Below are 26,441 nucleotides of genomic sequence, written 5' to 3' on the forward strand. Positions count from 1 at the left end.
AATACAAGAGTATTAGACCAGCTGGCAGCTGGATTAGTTTCATTGCTATTTGAAAATTGAAGTTATACATTGTATAACCATATATAATCCAGCAATGTTTAGTCTGAGACAACCAATATAATATCTCACAGATCTCTTGATTTAAGATGGGAACAAACCTACAAATTAAAAAAATTAAAAAAAAACAGTATTCAAAATACATATAACACTCGAAGGTGTTTGGACAAGAAACTCGAATTAAAATTGTTAAAGAATAAATTGTGTGTATGTGTATATGTATGTATGTATGTATGTATGTATGTATGTATGTATGTGTGTGTGTGTGTGTGTGTGTGTGTGTGTGCATTTATATACTAGAAAGTGAACTTTGAAATAATTAATATAATGTTTGTTTTGTCTTCAGCTTGTCCTCAATACTGTTGTATCCGTGTAATCCAAAATATCGATAATGGCAGATCAACCAAAGCTTGGAATCAATGGGTGAGTGGAGAGGGCTGGGCACAAGATGAGTTTCGGGTGACCCTATCGTTTTTAGTCCACGCCCAATGAAGTTCGAGGGGGGGGGGGGACTTACAGATTGGGCTCCGTCCGTGCATCAGTCCAGAGCCATTTCTCGGAAATGACTGGACCGATTTGTCTCAAACTTGGTACAAGGACAACACACTATGGCATACATAAAGGCTAAGGCCAATCAGGACGTGCGATGCACATGTCAGCCATGTTTATATTTGAGTTCTTAATGATGAACATGTTGTAGAATTCATAGTCCAAATTCGTAATATAAAACGACATAGTATCGCCAAATTCTAATTTTAAAATACACATATATAGCTGATTTATAATATATAGCTAGGTTAAAATTAAAGACATTGAAAAAAATTTTCACCCATTTTCAATGTTTTTAGTGGACGCAGACGAATTTAGCTGACGAATTACAGACTAAAAATTAAACCTTTGTTAACTGTTGATCGTGTCCACTGTACTTGTATGTTTATCCAGACAGCGTCATGCAAGTCTGGTGAAAAGTTATGACATTGTATCAAATTTTAGATGTTAAAAAATAGGTGACAATATAGCAATTTTGTGGCCTAGCTGGCAAGCAAAACGTCCTATAGCCTAAGGCCTGCGATCCCTCGAGTGGATCCAACTCTAGTTCAAAAAGTAATATTTTCAATGTAATTTTGGAAACTTTGTGTTGAAACTGATTTCAAGGCCAAAATAAAGATTCTGTATGGGTTGGAGTGCATTGAGAGCACATATCAATGCGCATGCAGAATCAACGTCGAATCATACTTGTCATAATTGTCGGAAAAATTAAAAGATGTATAGTACGTGAAACAATAAAATACATTTCAGTATTGTTATTTCGGTTTTGGAGAGACCCTGAAGGAAAATTTATGAAAAAAAACTTAGTACCAAGTCAGCAATTAATTGATGTGTGAACTGCCACAACCAGGTAGATTATACAGGGGATTAGCAACAAACCAATCAAGCCTAGCTCTAATCTTGTACTTAATGCTACCCAAGTTTGCCCTGCTAAATTCGGGTAGCAAGTGTCCTAAGTTTTGCTGGAGCCTTCCCGTCATGATGATCCAACATGACTGGTAGGCAGCCATTCTGTTATGATTTTTTCATGTCTGGAACCATTTGGCAGACATGTCTGAGCAGATCAATTTCAGTTGATCTTGGTATAACAGTATACCATTAGGTACATATGCATGTCAATTTGTGATTACACCTATCACAGACAAGTGTTAGAATCCAAACAGGGACCAACAGCTCCCAAACAGCAAGGACTATGTCATCTACGAGGGCTTGTTTTTTCTGTTTCTCATTACCAGACCAACCCAAATTTTCAGCCCCCAACATCAATATAATTTTTAGCCCCCAAAGGGTATTAAAAGGCCAACAGAACTATGTTGGGCTCCATTCATCTGTCCGCCCGTCCATATCCATATGTATTTCCAATATGCATGCGCCAATTTCAACCAAACGTGATACAAATGTCAGATGTTGTAGAGGACATATGCACGTCACTTGGTTTTACAACCCTTACGACATCAGCGAAATGGCGGCCATATTTGTCATAAATAATCACACTTTGCCCAATAACTCTTAAAGTTTAAGAGATAGACCTCATTCAAGTGTCTTCTCCCATGTTATCAATCATGAGCTTTTTAATAGCACATTGACTTTTGACCTTGACCTCCATCTTCAAGGTCAAATAGCCATTATATTAGTGTGTTTGTATATCTCTGATATGCATGGACTGATTTCAACCAAACCTTGTACAAATGTCAGATGCTATAGTCAATCAATGCCATCAATCCAATCTCTTATACGTGTTTTTGGGGTGAAATTTTAACTGCATAATGTAAAGGTACTCACTGTTTTTTACTTTCAATGCCATGGCCATATGGATGAGGATTTGGCACAATTATTTTGGATTTTTAGTACAACTGAACTCTCTCTCTCTCTCTGTCTCTGTCTCTGTCTCTGTCTCTGTCTCTGTCTCTGTCTGTCTGTCTCTGTCTGTCTCTCTTGATCTCTCGAACTCGATATCTCTCTCCCTCTCTCTCTCTCTCTCTCTCTGTATCTCTCTCTGTCTCTGTCTCTGTCTCTCTCTCTGTCTCTCTCTCTCTCTCTCTCTCTCTCTCTCTCTCTCTCTCTCTCTCTCTCTCTCTCTCTCTCTCTCTCTCTCTCTCTCTCTCTCTCTCTCTCTCTCTCTCTCTCTCACCATCTGCATCTCTCACCATCCAGTTCTCATATGCATTTAAAAAACCAAAAAATTAAACAGTTGTGGTAAAGTACCATTGACGCTAATTTATTTTCTTGTTATCTTACAGATTTGGGCGTATTGGACGTCTTGTACTTCGTGCTGCACTTGATAAAGGTGCAACAGTGAACTGTATTAATGATCCCTTCATTGATTTGGAATACATGGTGAGTATTTATAGATTGCCTTACAAAGGGGAATTACTGAACACCTGGAAATTTTGGCCAGAAACTTTTTTATTATAATATAAGCTTTTATTACTGGAAAACTAGTATCCAAAAATATGTAAAAAGATCGACTAAACTGCCGTCTTGTATGTGTACACTCCTACCACAAAATGTCCGCTGACAGCTCAGATCTAGAACTCTCCTGTTGTTAACAGATTATGTGTACACCCCTACCACAAAACGACCAGACAGCTCAGCTCTAGAACTCTCCTGTTGTTAACAAATTATTTGTACACCCATACCACAAAACGACCAGACAGCTCAGCTTTAGAACTCTCCTGTTGTTAACAGATTATGTGTACACCCCTACCACAAAACCACCACTGACAGCTCAGCTCTAAAACTCTCCTGTTGTTAACAGATTATGTGTACACCCCTACCACAAAACGACTACTGACAGCTCAGCTCTAAAACTCTCCTGTTGTTAACAGATTATGTGTACACCCCAATCTGATTAAAATCTGATGTGGTGACGAAAGAGGCTACTATGCCTTTATGTACCTCTATTTCCATCATTTTGTGTCATTTGTTTTGTTCCAAGTGATCGCCGCCTTCCCACAACTGAACCTGTGTAATAGACTACCCCATTTTCACAACCAATCAGCACGCTTCAGTTTCTCCAAGGTGTGCAGCTGCCAACGTAACGCCCATCCTGATTGGCCAATCAAAAGTGTAAGATTCAAACGCGATTGTATATTACACAGGTTCAGATGTGGAAAGGCAGCAATCACTCGGAACAAAACAAACGACACAAAATGATGGAAACAGACGTAAATAAAGGTATCAGATTTTAATCATATTACTGTACACCCCTACCACAAAATGACCACTGACACCTCAGCTTTAGAACCCTTAACTCCCTTGTTATAACTAGTTGATGAGAAAAGGAACAGATTTAGTGAATAAATAGAAGCATGGAACCTAAAAGATGAATTTTTGTATAATTTTGTACTCTAGGTATACTTGTTCAAGTATGACTCCACACATGGTAGATTCAAGGGGGAAGTCAAGACTGCAGATGGAAAGCTTATTGTCAATGGACATAAAATCAGTGTTTTCCAAGAGTAAGTAGACACAACATCAATCTTTTCCTATTATTTGAGTTTGTTCATAGACCTGTGGCCTGTTCCAAGATTTATTGTACATCTCCCCATACAACGTCACTGTTGACATTCAATTTTGTGAGACATTCAAAATCCACATATTAGAAACCAGCACCCCATAAGGTCCATCTAAATGCCCATCACCACTCTCGTCAGAACCTTCCAGTTATAGTCCCTGGTGGACAAATTTTGGAAGTGAACACTACAAGGTGCAAGGTACTTGTTAAGATGTGAAAGTTCTCGAAATTTGGTTAGAAGAGCGAAAATGAAGTTCAGCAATCGCATTGGCCCCCCCCTTAAACGAACGAAGTTCATATATTGAGCTTGTGTGACATTGTGCGATCGTCCCTAAGAAACATCACCTTGTGCAATTAAATGCATTTTTTGAACCAGGAAATGGACTTTGCTAAGTGCTTATATATAATACATGTTCTAATTTACAACAGAATGAAACCAAACAATATCAAGTGGAAGGAAAATGGCGCTGATTACATTGTAGAGTCAACTGGTGTTTTCACCACCATAGACAACTTGAAGGCAAAAGCTCACTTTGATGGTGGTGCCAAGAAAGTGATTATCACAGCACCATCAGTTGATGCTCCAATGTTTGTTGTAGGTGTCAATGAGGAGAAGTATGAGAAGAGTATGAACGTTGTCAGGTGAGATTAAATTATTTTAATAGTGAATTAGATTATTTGTGATTGTCTAATCAAAAAATGATACTATAGTTACAAAATAGTGCAATTTTAACATTGTGACAGATTCAAATCTAAGCTTTCGCTGAAGATTTAAACTTGCCACTGCACTACCTACAGATAATATTGACCACTATTTAACCCATACAATATCTTGTTATTATTAATTGGTCAATTTTTAGGGACTATTTCTTTGGTTATTTGATGAACAAAAATTTCCCAGTTGCAGCCAGTGTAGATTTAAAACAGTCCATGTATATGCTACTAATTGATAAACAAACCTGTTCAAGAAAAGTACCCTCTGTCAATGTTACTAAGACTGTAGTTATCACCACAGGTAATACAAGAAACAGTAAAGGCTAGGGTATTCATAGTCCAGCTGCTAGACCCCTCAGGATATTCTGCTCACCGTGAAGGTGATTGAGGGTTGGGTGAAGTGAGGGCGATTATAAGCCTGTCTGGTGTTCCACTCTCGATAAAGCGACATTCAGTTGCTTATGATATATCAGAAGAAAGCCCGAGATCTAGCAGCTAGGCTAGGGTATTCATTGCAGAGTTATGTTATCAATGGAGACGTTAAGGGATTGTATAGGACCATATTCATAAGGGTGTTAGTTAGATAATGAGTGAGAGGAAATTAATGCTTGAAGTATTTGTAAATTTAAACTATTGCTACTCCAGGAATTGTGTCTAACCTATTGTCAAATACAACAACAATAGCACAAAGTGTATTGGCACCATGTTTTGTGTTGTTGATGACACAACACCATAGGTATTTCTGTACCAAATCTCAGCTCGGAGTGAATTCACTCAACCGATGAGAATGCATAATACGCCGAAACATATGGAGTACATCAGAGCATTATGTTCGAAAAGAGCACAAGCACAGAGGGCATACAACAATCTTATCGTTATTGTGTGTGGTTGTTCTCTTTCCTTTCAATTTCAAACGTTGAGTGTATATATTGTAAGACGAATTCTGATTGGCTACTTTTGAGTACAAGATTTGATACGGGAACGCCTGTGGTGCTGCGTCAGATGTATGTAACAAGCACTCAAAAAAGAACAATCGACAGTAAACGCAAATATATATCAGATTGAGATAAAATAAACCTCTAATTAACAACTACAGTGGCTAATTATTGGCATTTTAACAATTTTCATGAATATATTGTTGGTTTGCCGTTATGTGATCAAAAAAAATAATACCCCAGTTACAACTAGTGCAGGTTTATTGTTGTGTTACAAGTCACTATACCAGTGAGAAAAAGCGATAATTTAAATGACTTGTATTGGTTTATCATTTCCACTGATAGCAATGCTTCATGTACAACAAACTGCTTGGCACCTATTGCTAAAGTTATTCATGATAACTTTGGTATTGAAGAGGGTCTTATGAGTACAATCCATGCTGTTAATGCAATACAAAAAACTGTTGATGGACCAAGTGCCAAAGTAAGATAATTTTCTTGGTTTGGTTATTAGATAGTATTTAGCAGCTACTTTTAAATATAAACTTTCACACCATATATTTTCAATTGATTGTATACACTTGAACTTCAGGGAGCTGGAGTTGTACAGGACTTATCACATGAATATAGGACAGTGCCAGGAGTAATACAAACTGCTCACATGAGACCATGTACAAACGAAACCTGTTACAAACAGGGAAAGTAAACAATTGGATTAATAACACTTGGCACAGCATGTTGGAACAGCAGAGACTTATATTACATACCATGGTTTGATAAGAACAGTTTTATGGCCTCTTTATGTGTACATGAAGTGCCACGGGGAGTGGAAATTTGTTTGTGAACGTGAACGGCCTTAAAACTGTTCTTATCAAACCATGGAATGTAAAATACAAGTCTCTGTATTTGCAACATGCTGTGCCAAGTGTTATTAATCCAATTCAGTTGTTTACTTTTCCTGTTTGTAACAGGTTCCATTTGTCCATGGTCAGGTGTCACCAGTTGTAATTGTAGTGCTACATCCATTGTGAAAGGCACTTTATAGATATGCACGGCTACTTCAGATATAAATACGAGTGACCTAAGGGGCCTTGTCACTATGAGTTGCTAGACGAGTAGTTACAAACCTTGAGTATACCTCCTCAACCATAATTTAAGAAAAATAGTGAAACATAATGGCCATATGGAACGTTTCATATTTCGAGCACTGCAAAACCTGTGACATAGACACACTTTAGTCGTGACGTAAAATGACCAGAGTACATAATCCATGTTTTTTGTTCAAAGATGTTCAAGGACAATAACTTGGCTTGAGCGTGGTATATTATAGTCTAGGTCCTGACAGGGACCGTATTACGTACTACAATCCCAGTCTAGTCAATCCACTTGCTTGAGGCGTTAAATATGGTTCAACCCCATGGTGAGTGAAGCACAAATGACACGTCAGTAGTAATCCATCACAAATTGACAGGCTGTCGTCATCGCTCATTAATATTCATTTGGTACAGCTGATTCAGTTTTGACTACGCAAATATCCAACCAGGACTCCACCTCCAGTCTATTTAAACTAAAATCACGTGGGGACGCCAGAACGTCATCCAATCTGATTAAAATCCGATGTAGATGTCGGCCAATCGTTCATTGCTATTTTACCTTCGTTATTTTGCCAGAATTGACGTTCGTGGTACATGTTTACGTTTTTATCCTGATCGCCTCCTCTACATCTGAACTGGCGCCCATGCCCACGCATGTAATGCGAAGCGACCGAAATGGGGACTAATAGACAAATGAATAAACATTCAAAAAATGTATGCAAATGTGCCTAGGAACAAGACCACACCCATAGCAACAGCCAAATGATCACACATATTGCGAAGATAACAACAGGGATTAATAGACAATTGAATAAATATTCAAAAAATGTATGTAAATTTGCCTAGCAACAAGACCACGCCCATAGCAACAGCCAAATGATCGCGTATATTTCAAAGATAGCAACATGGTTGGATAGGCAATTGGATTCAGCAAATGAACACCTATTGTTAGCATGGACTAGCATATGGATAAACATTCTTAAAAACTGTACAGTTGTGCTACAACACCATTGGCAGTATTTTTTTTATGTGCTTGTTCTGACCATGCAGTCTGCAGATCTGGGGGAAACACAAATTTAAAATAACCCTTACTACATTCATTGCTCCTTCTGTGAAAACAGCTACAGAGCCCTTCATGAACAGACAAATGACATATATGTGCCTCACATACACACTTGTCGTAAAATACTAAATAACAAGAACAGTAACTGCCATAAATAGTCAACTGAGTGACAGGTTTGACAATTGCAAACAAAATTTTTAAAATTGCGTTGTCCCGACCAGGAACTATTCTTTCCAAGTTTTTATTGAGCATTGTCAATTCACATCTTTTTCCTTATGATTCAGCATAGTAAAATAGGCCATTCCAGACTGCAAACAGGAAATTGAGAATATAGCGCCCTCGCTCAAATTTAGAGTATCATTACCGTTTCTTAAGAGCTTTATCCTCAGTGTTCTGTAGAAGTGTAAATCAAGGATGTTTTTCATATTGTTCAGACATCAAGGAAAGCTGGAGGGTTCTATGAGTAACCAAGTAACCTATACCATGTATACCCCCAAGGTACACACAGACAGGAAGTAGAGCACCACCATGGCAAATTTTGGAAAGGCCATACATGTAACTTTTACTATGCAGCAAAAAATAATCTCCAAAATTGTACAAAGACCAGTCTTTTCCAGATATTAAAAAGAAGATACTCTATCAACTTTGTTTTAGTATGTTGACTTCTGAAAAGTGAAATCTTTCTATTGTTTCTGAACAGAAATGGCGTGATGGTCGTGGTGCAGGTCAGAATATTATCCCAGCTTCTACTGGTGCTGCAAAGGCTGTCGGAAAAGTTATTCCCGATCTTAATGGGTATGTGAGACAAGACTAACATTTTGTATTTCTTTGTAGGACCTTCAAAAGATAATAGATCAGAGCAGTTAATGGTTTTAATAGACCAAAAATGGCAAAATAACACTCCAAGGTTCTTATTTTTGAATCTTGATAGTGATGATTCATATTGTCACAGTCCCTCTATCCATTGTGAACGTGTAAGAAGTTTTTTATCACCTGACAGTAGTGAGAAGAGATTATTTATCATAAATTATGGTAATAAATTTAACTTAAGTTAACAACAGTGATAGAAGCAGTCATCAGTACATTTAACACAAGTTGCCCAGCAAATTTCATACGTCACTTCCAGCATAGTACATGCATGAAACCAATGCATTTCATTTTTTTAAAAACCAAGTTTTTATTGAAGTAAATTCTCAAGGTATCCATTCCCTTTCACAATCTAAGTATTCTGTTTTGAAGGAGGATTTGAGATGATATTTGGTGTATCTTGTTTTCAGCAAACTCACTGGTATGGCTTTCCGTGTCCCCATACCTGATGTCTCAGTTGTTGATTTAACTGTCCGTCTTAAGAAAGGAGCATCATATGATGAAATCAAGGCCTGTGTAAAGAAAGCTTCTGAAAGTCCTAGTTTGAAGGGTATTCTTGGTTACACTGAAGATGAGGTATGTAGATATATAAACATATCAAGATAAAATGATCTTGATCGCAAAGATTTGAAAATAGCTTATGTTGTAGGATTAATATTATGAATTTGAATGGACTGTAGAGGAAAAGAACTATATTAGTATATACAAAGCATATGCTTGGTGCATGACTATATAGAAAAAACGTTGTTTCATTCAGCGCATCTCTGTGTAGGGGTTAGGCTTTACAGTCTGAACAATTTCTTCATACCCAACATCTCTACATGTATTTCAGGTTTCTTGAGAATGGTGATTCAGAAGATCTTCTCAGGAAGAACAGGGATCAAATAAAATTCCACCTGAAACCAATAAAACAATTGCATTTATCACTTAGGGAGCCATCATTATTTACGATTGGGGGGGGGGGGGGTCAGAGGAATTGGTTGATAAGAAGTGGAAATTCAACTGCCCCCCCCCCCCCCATCCTGCAGGGAAAAAATCAATGACCCCCCCACCTGACTTTAGAAATTGGGAGGAAAAGCCAGCTCTTCTACCCCCCCCCCCCCCCCCCCCCCCCAACAACTTATTCAGTCTGACTGACACAGTCACTTTCCTCACTCTCACTGTCAAGGTCTCTCATTACAACATCATCTTCATCACTGTCATCTGGCCCACTTTCAACACAATATTTTGTTTTTGAAAGCTTTGCATTGTCAACAACTTTCGAAGACAGTCAGCCATAACGGCTTTCATTTTATCGTCTTTTTTCCATTTCTTTGATAAGTTATGTCTTTCAAGGTATTTGTCCAATTCTTTAACTTTGAGTTTTGAAAGTGTTCCACTGAGAGTTAATGACAACCAATCTTACATTTCATATGTCAAAGCATCTTCCTCTTCCCTCTTCCTAAATCTGTCCGTCGATCTTATCTTTGCAGTCTGCTGCAGTGCCTCTAGATGGAGGACACACATCTTGTCATGTTCTTCTGACATAGCTAATGTCTTAGCTATGTCAGATATGGTTGCAGCTTGGTCACTCCATATTTCCCCATTACAATTTGGGGTATCAGAGACGTCTTAATATAGTGCACTGGTCTGACTGGATCAGGCATTGCTGCATTGGAGGTCCAACCCAGTCATGTTTGGAACAGAAGTCAAACAATTTTCCTGTTTTCTCTACACACCCCTTTCGAATGTATTCCATGAATAATTCACCAATTACATAATGTTGATCTATGTAACTGTAAATCTTGTCTATATATGCTAACCCTGGAATGTTGATTCTATTTGTTTTAAAATGTTAATAAAGTTACATTTTATGTAACAGGTTAAATAATCCTGATACTGTGTACACAAGTTTTTCGAAACAGATTGTTGTGTAGCCCCCCCCCCCCCCCCCCACCTTTCCCTCATGTTTCGGTAGCCCCCCCCCCCCCCCCCTGACCAACTCCAATTTTCAAGTGACCCCCCCCCCCAACCGTAAATAATGACGGCTCCCTTAGGTGGTTCTTTTCCATTTACTGCATGTGTAAAAACCCCTCAGTATGTATACAAGGTATAGTACAAAACATCTAAATTTGTATAAACAAAGAAACCACAGTCAGTGATTATTGATTGTAGGAGACACCGTATAGTGTATGTCTTTGATGTTAACCACACTGTATGGTGCCAGCCAGTAACTTATCACTTCATTTTTTCAGGTTGTATCTCAAGATTTCTGTTGTGATACACATTCAAGTATCTTTGATGCTAATGCAGGTATAGCTTTGAATGACAAGTTTGTCAAGTTGGTCTCATGGTAAGTAACATTTTATTTTCTCACTGTTACAATATACACATGTTGACTGATTACAGGGGCAACAGTATATATACATCTGTTTCCCAGAGGGACTGAGGGTCACTCCAACACAGACTTTTCGCCAAGGGCGAAGCCTTGAGGGAAACAATCTTTTAGGGTGACCCACAGACCCAAGAGAATTAAACTGATGTATCAGTCAACATGTGTTTTGTAACACACCTACATTCTCACTCTCTCAGCAACAAGGAAAACCATATGTGTTCATTCTAAATCCTTTTTTTGGCACGAGCAAGAGTGGCAAGTTTGTCTTCAGAAACTTGTGTTTCTCAGAGTCAACAGATCACAACACAGGAAATGTAGTAGGTGTTACAATACAACTTGCAAAGACATTTGTCAAGATCATTTATAACCCATTACTGTAAACAATGTTTTTTTGACGAGAGTGTAAACATTAATCAAGTTGTGATGGCTATCTTACAGTATCAGTCTGCATAGGCTACATACTACGCTCATAATTAAAGCAATTGAAAATGTTTGGGTTTGTTTATTTGTTGTTGTTGTTGTTGTTATTTTTTTTATTTATTTATTTATTTTTGGGGGGGTATGTCCAAATATGGTGCATTTATCACATCAGGATGCTAATGTACACTTTACGATTTACTCATTGAGCCTGACAGGGTGGAGACAGATCTTGTGATTCAAAGTCATGGATAGACTAAGTTTTTATGTCATTTCACACATTTTCTGTGCCTGATGTGGGTCTGAAAGATGTTCTAGTTTTAAAATTCTATGACTAATGTGAAAAGCTACGTGTTACAGTACTAAATTTTACAATAGAGAGTATTGAACTCTTTTGAAACCTCAAGACTTGGTGATATTACTCACACTGTATTCAATATAACACTTATCTGTACAAAGACAGAACACAGACCCAGAACACAATGTCCCACATTTTGAAAAAGGCTGGGTGCAACGTTCTACACTGTTTACAAGCCATGTTTCTTTTTAATACAGGTATGACAATGAGTATGGTTACAGTCACCGTGTCATTGATCTCATCAATCATATGTATGCTGTTGACAACAAATAAATAAATAAACGAAGATTTGCAGTGCTGAGGTGTCATAAGAAATACAAGATACAAGTCAGCAGGGATGTTTGAATAGTTGTTAAATAGCATATGATGCACGCTGTAAGAAATTCATTTGTATAGTCATAACGGAAACTTGCCAGTATTATGGTGTGCTTGGTGTCTTTTCAACAGTTCTAGGTGAGATTGTATGGATGGTGTCAGTGCTCTCCAGTTCCTTGTCAGGATTGACAGTAATATCAATGACTTAAGTCCATGTTTGTAAATCAATAAATTGTAAAAAAGTAAAATGTATAAAAAGTTTGTTGTTGTACAAATATTTTACACCCTTTAAAAAAAATGTAGTTACAAACATACACTTGGTCAATGTTCACTTCGTTTTCCAAATATAAAAATATTGTAAAGTGGTTGACGAAATGTGACAACATAAGCGACGTCCTCTCACGCAGTGCATCTTGGAACTGGAAAATCAACTAATCTCATCCAAATAATCACTTTACGACAATGCCATGGAATGGACACTAGCTACTGTTGAACACTTTTTTTTTTGCATTAATCAGTTGTTAGAAACACATGTTAACAAGAAGAGACAAGCGACCTATCGGTCAGAATAGCTCCGCTGTTTTTTAATTTTTTAATTTTGGTAACATGTAGAAGTGGTTCAGTTGTTCAGCTCTTCACTATGCAGTTTCGTTTTAGCGATGTAATAAAGTGGTTAGTGGTTTCATATGATGTCTCACTATAAAACACATTTTACACAGAAAGCTGGTAAAATATTGTACTTTTATACCATAGTCACAATTTTACAAAAAATCTACTGTTATGAAATTACACAAAATCTTGGAAAAATAATGACTGGGAAATGCACAAAAAAACAAAAAAGGATTTTTGATGTTGGTTATAAGTAATTCCAGTGTCTTACAGCTTTAACCCTGCAAAATTTTAATGATGAATGAAATAAACTAGGGATCTAAAATAATTTTGAGGCAATTTGAATCACCAAAAACACTGTCGTCCATAATTGTCAACAACATTCAACTTGTAGTAGACATAACATTGTCTGATATTTATTTAATAGTCTATGGACCTCCTTGCAGGTGCAATTTTATTTGTCTCATTTCTCACTCAAAGGCCAGAATATAATATTAGTACATGATACAATTTACCGAGTGACAGCATTACAAGCATACGGTGTACACGTAACTTGACTAATGTTGTGCCTAGCAATTTATATGCGTACACCATGTATGTGCACCACCACAGCACTGATTGTCCATACAAAATACAGGTAAAGATTTACGACCTTGCTGCATACTGTCTTATATTTACATTTAAAAATGCCGCCAATGGCATTGCAGCACAACTGTACAGTTTTTAAAAATGTGTTCATTTGCTGAATGACTATCCAGTTGCCTATCCAACCATGTTGCTATCTTTGCGTGCATGCGATATATGCAATCATTTGGCTGTTGCTATGGGCGTGGTCATGTTGTTAGATATATTTGCATACATTTTTGTTATACATGATCATCTGGCTGTTGCTATGGGCGTGGTCTTGTTTTTAGGCATATTTGCATACATATTTTTAAAATGTTTATTCATTTGTCTTTCTATTCCTGTTATCTTTGCAAACATACAGATTGATGCAAAAACATTAATAAATGTTTAAAATGTTTGTTATTGTATGTACAACAACAAACTTTTTGCATATTGTTCTTGCTTTTTTGCAATGTATTGAGTTACAAACAAGGAATTGCCATATGTTGTTTCACATTGATTTTTCAAGTATAAAGCCATGATAAAATTGATTTATAAATTAAAAATTATATGTTTAATGTTTTTCTGTTACTGAAACTCCAAACTATACTTAATTAAAATCAATATAAAAATCTGGGGTCAACAGATGAAATAGAGGTCACAATATCAAAATTAAGTCATTTTTTAATCCAATATGAGAGGTAAACCGCCACATACTGCATCTACTGGCCCCCAAGTCGGTTAAATGCCCGGTCCCTTGTCAGATGATGCATGATGAACAACGCAACTGGTTTCCAAGGGGTCATGACCTATGTTCGGGACTTTCCGGAAGGAGTTTTCATCGTCTTATATAATACGTAAATCGTTAATCTTAACATAATATTAAGATTAAAGATTTTACATGTAGAGAAGAAGTATGGTTGATTAAGTGACCATAAACTGCATACCTCCTAGTCGTAAGAATAAAGTACACCATGAAACGAATTTCTTAGTTTCATCGGAAACGCTCGGAAAGTCGCAAGCCGTGCCTAGATCATGTGATTATGTAAAAGGCGCATGCTCAGTCTTCTCCACTGTGGAACTGTACGTACCCTGGTGAGTGGTGTGTCATTTGTTCATGAAAATTCGTTCTATCTAAAAGATTTTGGTGTTTTTAGTCTAGAAATACAGTTTCTATGTGCAAGGGCTTGTATCCAAATGATGTAGCCTAAAATGCTTTCTCTTACTATTTCTGTTGCCTGTAAAGTTAGTCGCAAAATGCGTCTGCTAGCTTGCCCCGTCAGACACCGGCTTCGTCCATGAAGGCCATCAAATTTACATTTGAATCAAGTGCCTGCATTTACATGTAACTGTTCTTTGTGTGATTAGCGTGATAAGTAATCAATAATTTTACCACCGTGTTTTCAGAAGTACCTTTAATTATCTCCGAAATATAATTTTCGTTCCGAGTTCCGAAAAAGATTTTTTTTAATTGGCGAAGCGTGTAGCCACGCTCCTACGTGCAAGCATGGCCGCGCTTTACGCTATGAAGGTCGTGTCAAAGAAAGGTCATTTTATGTCTAGAACTAGTAGAGAGAAAATGATTCGGCATTCTGCTAGTCACGAGTGAAACTCTTCCAAGAAAGTTAATATTTTCCCTGTTTCAACGTTGTATACTTTATTAAGGTGGAAACAAAGATGAATTTGGCAACTCGTGCCTGAGTGTCACGTCATTGAAATAAGGGAAACCGTGACGTGGATACATTTATCTGGTATCCGTGTCACCGTGTCATCTTAATTTTTATACATTCGGTCGGCATTAGCATGATAGGTCCTAGCCAAGTCCGAGGCGGCTCTGACTTGAGTATGGAGTCAGATTTTGTGGGTACCTTTTTCCACCAGTCCATTGATTTCCTTGACTGTATTGTATTATTGAAGCAGACACTGAATTTGATGTGGTGATTTAATTTGTTTTGGTTTAGACAGCACAACATTCTCAGTGTGCTTTCAGCTCATTTATTGTTGGAAGACCATTCGTGGAGGAGTTAAAGTTGTAGTTAGGTCAATAAACGATATTTGATTCAATGTTATTGTTAAATACACATTTGAAATCCTTGAGGAGCTGACCCCACCAGGCTCGGAGGCCCTTCATTTTTTTCCTATTGTGCATTGCTTCTGCACGACTACTATGTACAGCACAAAAATACTGCAAGTCAAAGTAACACTAACAAGCAGCCGTTTTGCTAATGTTTTGAAGCGTCTTTGCAAAGTTTCCAATTATTTACTACTAGACGGGGTAGGGTGTACACAGTAAAGTTTACACCTGTCAATGGTAGAGAAGGAGGAAGCTAGAGATTCAAGTTTAGCGCTGTATTGAACATGTTGTATTTGGCCTCTGTATTGTGATGATGCTGTTGTAAATGTCTTTGGATAAACCAGTTCTGTCAATGTCTGATATCACCTTATATCAGGTGCAGTAAATGAAGCCATTTCCACAACAGAATGGTTTCTATGAGGTCAGCCATCATTATGCAATGTCCTGCCATAAGCATTGTTTCAGGCTATACTTCTCGAAATTAGGAGACCTTTTTACCCACCAAGGTTATTGTGTCAGAGATAACAACACACTCCTCAAAAGTTAAATTTACTTTGAGGGGCAGATTATGTTTTTATTACAAATTCAAATATCCTTATATATATTTCCTTCAGTAGTTGTTTCAGGCTGTGCTTCAAACAAAGATTGTCACTCACGGTACATTTATTTGAAGGTGAAAACATTTTATTTGACAGTAATTTTCACTTCAAAAGTTATTCATTTATTCAGTGATTTGCATATATCCATATTATACTTCAAAATGACCACACTTTTATGTTGCAGTACTCATAAGTATGGTGCAATATGTCTAATCAATTTAGTTTTGGGTATTCACCCGAAAATCAGTGCCCCAGTGAATGACAGTTTCAACTTATTTCTGTACTACTTATAGTAATGAATGTCTAATTGGCATGTACAATGTCAAATCATTGGAATTTTCAGTAATATATTGGTTGTCTGATCAAAAAAGTAATACCCCAATTACAGCTAGTACAGGTTTAAATAAAGCTTAAAAACATGACATTTACAAAGTCAAGCTATTTATTTTTGTATGCACCTGAACAATGCAAATTGAGCTTAATTCAGTATGAGGCATGCAACATCTGTCTGTTGTGGTGCACTCCTGGTCGCATGTTAATGAGATATCTGTGAAATATTTTCATTATTCCCAACAATTTTCTGACCATGAATAGCAATATTTTGTTAACATGACCCTGAAGTTCAAAAACATTCATTCTCAATATATAGAAATTTAGATATTGTAATGTTTGGTGGTATATTTTCTCAGTGGTGTACTTTCAAACATGGCTGTCTGGGGTGAATAACCTGCTCATTTGCATAATGGCAAGGTCAAAACAAATTTGACTTGCCACTGAGACAATATTTTTTTATGACCTCCAAATTTGATATTCCTCCTGTCTCTTAAATGCTTTCCCTATTTCTTACAAGGGAATTTAGTTATCATTTTTTACCCACAACAAAAATTTTTGCATTTATCAGAGGGCACGCTGAAGGTCAACCTATAGTCTATACAGTGCAGGGTTCAAAGATGAACAAAGGGCTGTTCGTCCATTAAAAGATTTATATCTTCAGCATAAAAGTTCACGAAAGAAAGGTATAAAAGTTAAACTAGGAGAATTGATGGAGATTGCTTGTTTATATTTCCTGAAAGTGTAATCTGGCTTGATTATAGCTGAAGGTCATAGTACCATGCACATGATTTTGTTTTCAATTATGACTAAATTTGCCATGTAGCCTACATTTACTTGAAATGTATGGGTAGTTTAACACAAACAGTGTCATTAAAGGCACTTGACATTATGACACACTGTCTACTGACATTTCAGGCACTAAAAATGGCCCTGTTTGATGGAGCAATAAATGCAAAAAGCTTCCCTTTCCGTACCTTTTGACATTTCAGATAGATCCCGAATCACAGTATCGCTGGTGAAAAAAAAAAGGATTAATGTCAGTGATACTTAAATGGCACTAGAAATGCTAATTTACTAAGATAAATTCCTAGATATGACAGACCTATTTGGACTCTGATTAACGACTAGTGAGCATGATTACAAAGGTTGATGGCAGAACAATTCCCAATATATTTGTTTTACAATTTTACCTTGTGCTAGAGGGTCAAAATAGAACAAGAAGGTGGACTTATTCTCAGTACCTGTAATAGCATTGTACCTCATACTCGAGGGTCAAAATACAAGAAGGTTGACTTATTCTCAGTACCTTGAGTAGCATTTTACCTCATGCTAGAGGGTTGAAATAGAACAAGAAGGTTGACTTATTCTCAGTACCTGTAATAGCATTGTACCTCATACTCGAGGGTCAAAATACTAGAAGGTTGACTTATTCTCAGTACCTTGAGTAGCATTTTACCTCATGCTAGAGGGTTGAAATAGAACAAGAAGGTAGACTTATTCTCAGTACCTGTAATAGCATTTTACCTCATACTAGAGGGTCAAAATACAAGAAGGTTGACTTATTCTCAGTACCTGGAGTAGCATTTTACCTCATGCTAGAGGGTTGAAATAGAACAAGAAGGTAGAGTTATTCTCAGTACCTGTAATAGCATTTTACCTCACACTAGAGGGTCAAAATACAAGAAGGTTGACTTATTCTCAGTACCTGGAGTAGCATTTTACCTCATGCTAGAGGGTTAAAATAGAACAAGAAGGTTGACTTATTCTCAGTACCTGCAATAGCATTTTACCTCATACTAGAAGGTTAAAATAGAACAAGAAGGTAGACTTATTCTTAGTACCTGGAGTAGCATTTTACCTCATACTAGAAGGTTAAAATAGAACAAGAAGGTTGACTTATTCCCGCACCACCTATGTAGTAATGCATGTGGAGCTGAAGTCATCCTGTCAACCAAGAAATCAAATGATTGTGATTTTTATGACACACCTAGGTGGTAAAAGTCTATTTCAAGTAACAAGAATTGTGAAAGTTCCAAGTACTAGTTGTAAACAGTTTTCATTTTATGGAATAACAAAAAGGTCATTGTAATTAAGTCCGCACATTTTGAAAGGCATTCCTCCTCGATTAAATCTCTCCCTCTAACAAAATTAATTCCTATGAATGTTTATAGTAGAAGTTTGTAATGAAATGTCAACAGGCCAATACAATTACTCCATGATGAGAAACAGGAATAGCCAGTAGTTACTGTTTTGTTCTCTCATCTAAAAATGTAATTATGACTTGTTATTTCAACTGAAGTGTGTTATTTTTGGTAACAGAAATACTGTATATTGTATGTAGTTGTAAAACTTTAGATTAATTGCAGTATTAACCTTTCAGTTTTGGCCCTACTTTGGTTTTTAGATAAATGTGATGTATCAAAGTTCTTTACTACATATATTGGCCTTTCCTTCATAGTTGGTATGTCTTTGTACAAAGCAAAAACAGCTCTTTTTTCAAAACGCTGGATTTTGTGGGTCACAACTAGTATCTTCGTAGCTTCTAAAACAGAGTCTGCTAGAACTACAGCTCGTTTCAAGTTACAGTACGAAGGTTCTGTTTGATACAATGAAGCAGATACCATAAGAAACTACAAATCCAAGTCATAGATAACAAGATCGCATTTTCTTGTTATATTTTTTCTATTATGAAATGAACCATTTAAATGTATTGCAACTAGATGCAAACATACATGTGGGTGTCAGTGTCTGCTTTTGATGTCTGCATGGTGGCATGTTAGTTAACTTCATTTCACAAAATGCCGGCAAGAAACTTTGTTCATTCGATCTTGCTATCTTATGTGCAGTTTTCAATAGTTTCTGCCTGGTTGGATGAAATGAGCCAATGCATGAAACAGGCTGTATGAAGCCTAATACACCCCTACAGGGCGGTCAGTGTGCCCTTCAAGTCAATTTGACGGATCAGTGACTCTAAACAATTTCTCCCTTACTATGTGGTGATCACTGTGCCCTTCAAGTAAATTCGAGACACCACTGACTTACAGCAATTTCTAATGATGCACCAAAATTTTCAGGCTTTACTGTGCAGTGACCAGTGTGTACTCTAAGCCAATTTGACATGCCGCTGATGCACGTGACCTCTCGTGACACACCAGAATTTAGTGCTCCCCTATCTCTTACTATGTGATGACACAAGAAATGCCAGTTTTTATCATTTTGTCACGCAACAAATCTGGCTATCACTACACACACTGGTGGTGACTCACAAGAAAACCCACTTTTTATCATATTGACCCTCAAACAAATGTTTCATTCAGAGGCACACTGTTTAGGGTATTATACTGTTGTATAGAAGTTCTAGAACCTTGACTTTCTAGAAACTAATGTCTTATATAGGGTCAACAACTATAAAATATATGATAAACTTTTAAAATTAATGAGGACAGTGTCAGACAGAAGTACAATGTCTGTTAATCTTGACTCAAAATGTCTGGTTGCAAATGTGCATTCTTGAGATAGTACAGCCTCCTATGCAGCTATGTCGCTAGGGTTACCAACAGTTGTCATTCCATGAATGCGAGTCGGTATAGCACTACATAGAAAGCATGTCGTGATAGATGCTGAAAACTGAAAAACGACTAAGATTACAATTATGGCTTTACCAGTTTAGGGCTTTACATGTAGACCTGCTTACCCTTCTCACAAGTGACACTAGTAAACTGATACATTGGGTCCTCCACTTGACCAGTCATTTGATATTTAATGTTGCTATGAAGCTAGACTTGAGTAGGATTGCACAGAAAATGTCATTACAAGGTTAGGTCAAGAGGTGTCGCTAGGGTTACCAACAGTTGTTATTCTATGAATGTTAGTTAGTAAATATATAAATTTGTAATAAATTTGTCAAATCAATAAAATGCACAGAACACTTTTTAAAAAATTACATTTTTTTGACAAAATGCTGTGAATGTTGTTTTTCAGCCAATCACATATTATACTATAGTAAACTGTGAACATGTTTTTAGCAATTACATATAAGAATTCAGGGATGGGCACCCCCTGATTGTATAGCACATAATTGCCAAACCTCGTTAACTATCATTTCATATATTTTCAACCAAGTCATCTGTTTTCGTGAAAACTCGTAAGTAATTGTGTTACTTTCTGACATTTAGTTTTATATCTATACTTTGGGTGGGAAATAGAGAAGAGGAAAGAAACATTTGGTTTGTGATGTCATAAGTTATAATCAAGGTGTAAGGTTTCTTGCATAGACTATGACAATGGTGTAAAAATATATGAAAAGGAAAATATATACTGAAAGTGTGTATATAGTTGACAATTTGATCAATAAATTGAATGTTTAGAAGTGTAGGCGCAATGGTTGCCATCACAAGTGATGAAAGTGATCTCAAGCAGTCACTTCGATCAAAATAACCATTCTCGCAAAACCAGCTGTTCTTTCTTCCACAACATTGCAAAATAATAAATACTGGCAACGGCGCTTCTTGGACAGTGTCGTAAAAGAAGCTGGTTTACGACGATAAAAGTAACCTGTAATTTTGACTAGTTCTTGTAGGTTTTGCAAATAGATAAATACAAATAAATAAATAAATAAAATAAAAAACATGCATCCATGTGGTGCAACGCTGCTATAAAATAATTATAAGAGACCGTAAACTTATAGAATGAATTCTGCCACAGAGCCAGCCGTGTAGGCAAAGTAATCTCAAGTTGACCTTTAAAAGTTGTAACTGATATGAAGTAGAAGCTGAAAGACTGTAACAGATACAGCATCTAGTATATTAGTAGTAAGACCAGTGAAACTGAAATGCTATGTAACTGTAATTTTAGCTATTCTGAGAGGACTATACTTTTGAATAGTTTCATACTTTCTACCAGTAATGGTATTGTAAAATCCTTGATCTGAAAAAAACCAAACAACATTTCAGGGATTTAACCCTGTATAGAGTCTCAGTCTTTCACTTCTGAAATTGTAAAGGATTGATATTATGACTTTTAAAAGTATATTAAGGTATTCTTTCAAGTGACATGGAAGTATTAAATATGCCTGTCTCTACAAATACATAAAGCCCTTCGTTTAAAAAAAAAAATGGGGTTTTGGGATTAACCCTGCAAAGAGCCCAAAGTTCTCGAAGATCTGAAATTTTGTGGGTTAGATGTTATTAATTTTGAATTTGTATTAAGGTATTCTTTCAAACTAGTACATGGATGTATAGATTGAAGCACTGTGTCTCTATGGCAACCCCTTTTGTGTATTGTTTAGGTTACAATGAACTGACTGTTTTGTTAATACATGTAGTTTCAAATCAAAAGCTCTTAGACAACTGTGCTGAAGGGTTTCTTGATTTCTTGATTATGTGATATGAACAAACTCAGAAAAAAATTATAAAAATAAACATTGAAATACAATAATTGTGAGGTGATATGGATGTATCTAAATATGAACAGGGCTTGAAATTAGCAGTACTACAGGGCACATAGACTACTACTAAACATTGCATCGAGACTACCAAATTAGCAGTAGTCCAGGGGCACATGACAACTAAACATTGTATCTAGACTACCAAATTAGCAGTAGTCCAGAGGCACATGACAACCAAACATTGTATCTACACTAACAAATTTGCAGTACTAGTCCAGGACACATGACAACCAAACATTGTATCTAGACTACCAAATTAGCAGTACTAGTCCAGGGGCACATGACAACCAAACATTGTATCTAGACTACCAAATTAGCAGTACTAGTCCAGGGGCACATGACAACCAAACATTGTATCTAGCCTACCAAATTAGCAGTACTAGTCCAGGACACATGACAACCAAACATTGTATCTAGACTACCAAATTTATAAGGTGGTAGCCTGTTAGACCAGCAGAAATCAATAGAAAACTGTTGTGACGAAAACTTCACATGGCTATATCTGACCAAGCATAGATTTGGTTAAATTCAAACTGTCCTTCATAACACATTTCTTGCTGTATACCGTCAATTATTTTTGAGGAGTTTCAGTAAAAAAAAAAGCTTGGCGATAAAGGTATTAAACTATTATAAATGTCTTTGTTCAGTAACAAATGGACTCCTGCAAGTTTTGTACCTTTAACCTTTTATCGTTGTTCAACCCACAATCAGAGTTGTGATTACGATCAATGAATGAAAAAAGGGTCAGTGTAACAAAGCAATGAAGCTGAAGCTGGGCCCATTTCATATCACAATCTATCAGTATACTGCGTTCACATTAAGGGGACCAGAGTTGAGTCTAGTCTGATACTTGTTGTGAAACTAATAATCGATTCCAGTCTGGCGTCAGTTACGAAACTGATAAACTAGATTTTGGGCTGCATTTTGATTGGATTCTCAAATATGTTAACCATCTTGAACCAGACTTAAACCATGATTTATACATGTTTATAAATAGTTGTTGCATATCTCAATTGTAGATGGTATGTTTGCTGCACTTGAAAACATCATATAGGAAGTTTGTGGTACCAGTGGGAAATTTGTCATTAAATGCTGTAATTTAGTATATATCCATATGACTAAACTTTGACGTTAAAGTTGTCGTTCTGTCTTTCAATAATTTCCAATGGTCCATGTATAGACTACTACAAATACAACAAAATGTACTTCATCTTTCTTTGAATTTTGGCAGATTTGACCAATTTCGGCCCTTGTTGGCCTTGCTGAGAACTACATTATCAACTAGGACTAGGGTCAGCATAAATGTATTGATTTCACACTCAAAATGCAAGCCAGTTTAAAACGTAGTCCCTGTGTAAAACACCTCCTTGCACCTGAACTAACCTAGCTGAAACTCATATCTGACTTCTGCACTTCATATTTATAAGACAGGTTGAGATCCAGAGTCTTTGTTCCCTCTAAGTCAAAGTTTTTTGAGACTGAGCATGCTTGTGGGGCAATGGGGATGGTCCGGAAGGGGGTATCCCCCTGTTTTGGCCAAAGGCTGGAAGCATATCCATTTTCATCGTGATACGATCCAATATGGCTGCCTGGCAGCTATTTTGTTTGCGAATTTTCCATGTCCAAAGCCATAACTCAGACATGCTTGAACAGATCTCATTCAAAGTTTGTATTAGGACAGTGTTCTATGACATACATGTGCATGTCCATTTTCGTTGTGATACAATCCCCCATACCCGACCCATCCTTTATTGTTGTAGGCATGTTCCATGTCCAACAAGCAGACACAACATATCTAAGTCTGTTTGATTTAGGTTCACAAGTGTTGTTGCGTGATCAGAGTAGTGATAATTCCTCAAAACCCAATCAAAGCGGGGAGTATGTCATTCTCAATGACTTGTTTGTATATATTTTCTGTGTCATGCTTGAAGCTTGCATATAACTCATAAGGTTGTATTGCACAAAACATGAAATTTGACTGCAATAGCAGACTGAGACTGCATGCAAATAAGCGTGCAAGCAAGCCTTAGTGGGAACACTGATGAGAGTAGACTTTGAGTCACCCTAGAGTGTCCATTGTGAACCCAATACTCGTACCACTGTTTTGGATATATGCCAGTTTTACTTAGACACCCTGGTATTTTAATGACCAACAATACAATTGCTTACTCAGCAAATTGTGTAGATAGAATTAAACATATGGTGATGTCTATTGTGACCAGTTTTCTATACCCAGTCAGGTTACTGAAGCCAGCTTATATAAGAACTGTTGAAGTAAGCCCTTGAAAGTATCATCATTATCAGTGTTTTTTACCATTTGTATTCCATACCTATTGTGAAGACATTGTATGGGTAGAATTTTGGTATATGTAGCATGTCCTTACATGTTAAAATGGTATTAGCTTTCAACTTAGTAGTAATTTCAATCTGATTCTTGACCAAATCACCTGTAAAATTGTACTCGGGTTTCATCCTCAGAACAGTGTGACAACATACATCAATCTGTATCACATCAAAGGATGCATTCGCTCAAATTTTTAACAACGTGCGTAAATTCATATCATGTGACTTCAAGGGATGCAGCAATTATTATAATTTCATCCGCTCAAGTTTTCAACATATGACATCAATGGATGCATTAATTATATAAATGTATGAGTTTCATCAACTGGACTTTTCAACAGCTATCTTAAATTTGTGTGACATTAAGAGATGCAGTAATTTCAATAATTTCATCCGGTCAACTTTTCAACATATGACATTAATGGATTCAGTAATTATATAAATGTACGAGTTTCATCTACTCATCTTTTAAACAGCTTACTTAAATTCATATGACCTCAAGAAAACGGATGCAATAATAATTTCATCCCCTCAACTTTTGACCAGCTTACTTAAATCATATGACCTCAAGACAACGGATGCAATAATAATTTCACTCGCTCAACTTTTGAACAGCTTAGTACTTAAGTTCATGTGATAACGGATGCAATAATTATATACTGCATAATTGGGGAAAAAAATTCATATTTATATTGAGTGTCGTGATGGTGTGGGCATGCTTCCTAGTGTAAAAAAATATCATATGGGCATGTTTCAAACCACTCCTCCACCCTCAGTAAAACTGTATTTGCTAATTATGAAATACTAGTAATATAATGGCTGAATGTATGGTGTTGTTCCAAGATGTATTATCAGTACCGGTATATCTTCACATTCGTTTTAATTTAATAAAAGTCTTAATTACTGGATTATAAGTTGATACTTTAACATGGAATCATAATTTATTTACGATATCAAAGTTAAATTCTTTGGAAATTGGATGTTATCGAAAGGTAAATGTAATATACACAGATTGACATTTTTCGTTCATTTGCATTTTATTTTCTTCAATTTTTGATGTTCTGTTAGTGTAAAGTAAAGAGCTATGGAAATCGAATTTAATCTGTAATATGTTGCAAAAACTTGAACTGGTTTTGTGCTGTAAATAAATATTGTAAGGGGTGGGGTATTGTCACCGACATTTCATTTGTTTTTGGGTTGAAGCAATATTTTTCAAAAAATGAAAACTAATAAAAAAGGTATAAAGATAAAATAAAATAAATCCCGACCTACCTACACTGATTTCTGAGGCCATGTTATTGAAAACACACTATTTTTTTCCCTAATTGGTTGTTTGTTTAACAAAATCCCTGTTACTGCTTCTGCAGGTTTAAGCCGTTAATAATTTGGTTTCAGTAATTCTATGTACAGGTAATTACACAAGCTATTTATAGGGTGTCAGGCTTTAATTGGCAAAGGTAGATGAATAGACAATGCAGTGTCACATGTCAGAGAAAGGACAATTACTTGGTAGCCTTATGGAATAAAAAAAAAACATTAATAATACACATCACGCCATCCTACTATGCCATATATGGGTAATAAAGTATTAGACCAGCTTGCAGCTGGAGGGATTAGTTTCATTGCAATTTGAAAAATTAAGTTATACATTCTATAACCTTACATAATCCAGCAATGTTTAGTCTGAGACAACCAATATAATATCTCGGTGATCTCTTGATTTAAGATGGGAGCAAACTTACAATGTTAAAAGAATGAAAGATGGTATTCAAAATACAAGTAACACTCGAAGGTGTTTGTACAAGAAACTCAAATTAAAATTGTTAAAGAATAAATTACAAAACCTGGGTCTAGGACAACTGCCCCCTCCCAACTGCCCCTCCCTCCCCACAAGTAAACAGAAGAAAAATCTCCATCGAGATGAATACAAATTTAATTTATCTTTCTAAGATTAAGAAAACAGTACATCTTTCAAAATCATATCGTAAGTTTCACATATTCCATCTATTTATAAAGATATTATATTGTAGTTTATAACTGCAAGTTATGAGCTATTCCCTCTTCTATTATGAGCAATATAGAATTCTGTAGATTGTCCTGATACCCAAAATCTGACATAAGAATTTTATCTTTGGAAATGCTGTCAGCATCGTATGCATTTTGTATAAGCT

The 26,441-nt window shown here is 36.4% G+C and overlaps 2 protein-coding genes across 3 annotated transcripts in view; both read left to right on the forward strand.

Annotated features, from left to right (window-relative positions):
- Window positions 1-26,441, forward strand: part of LOC144451666 (glyceraldehyde-3-phosphate dehydrogenase-like) — a 43,549-nt gene that overhangs the window by 4,925 nt on the left and 12,183 nt on the right. The window contains exon 1 of one of the 2 annotated variants that reach the window (XM_078142561.1): window positions 14,516-14,570. The exons of the other annotated variant lie outside the window; for it this stretch is intronic. The gene's annotated coding sequence lies outside the window, so the exon portion shown is untranslated. Of the gene's footprint in view, window positions 1-14,515; window positions 14,571-26,441 lie in introns of those variants that run through there. 2 annotated transcript variants of the gene reach the window in all.
- LOC144451869 (glyceraldehyde-3-phosphate dehydrogenase 2-like) lies at window positions 449-12,417 on the forward strand. The gene is made up of 9 exons (XM_078142784.1): window positions 449-480; window positions 2,847-2,943; window positions 3,961-4,067; window positions 4,553-4,765; window positions 6,118-6,256; window positions 8,630-8,724; window positions 9,207-9,372; window positions 11,031-11,128; window positions 12,143-12,417. The coding sequence occupies exons 1-9, from the start codon at window positions 449-451 to the stop codon at window positions 12,216-12,218; spliced, it is 1,023 nt and encodes a 340-aa protein (XP_077998910.1). The 3' UTR covers window positions 12,219-12,417.

Source organism: Glandiceps talaboti, chromosome 21 (assembly GCF_964340395.1).
Source record: "Glandiceps talaboti chromosome 21, keGlaTala1.1, whole genome shotgun sequence".
NCBI classification, from domain to species: domain Eukaryota; kingdom Metazoa; phylum Hemichordata; class Enteropneusta; family Spengelidae; genus Glandiceps; species Glandiceps talaboti.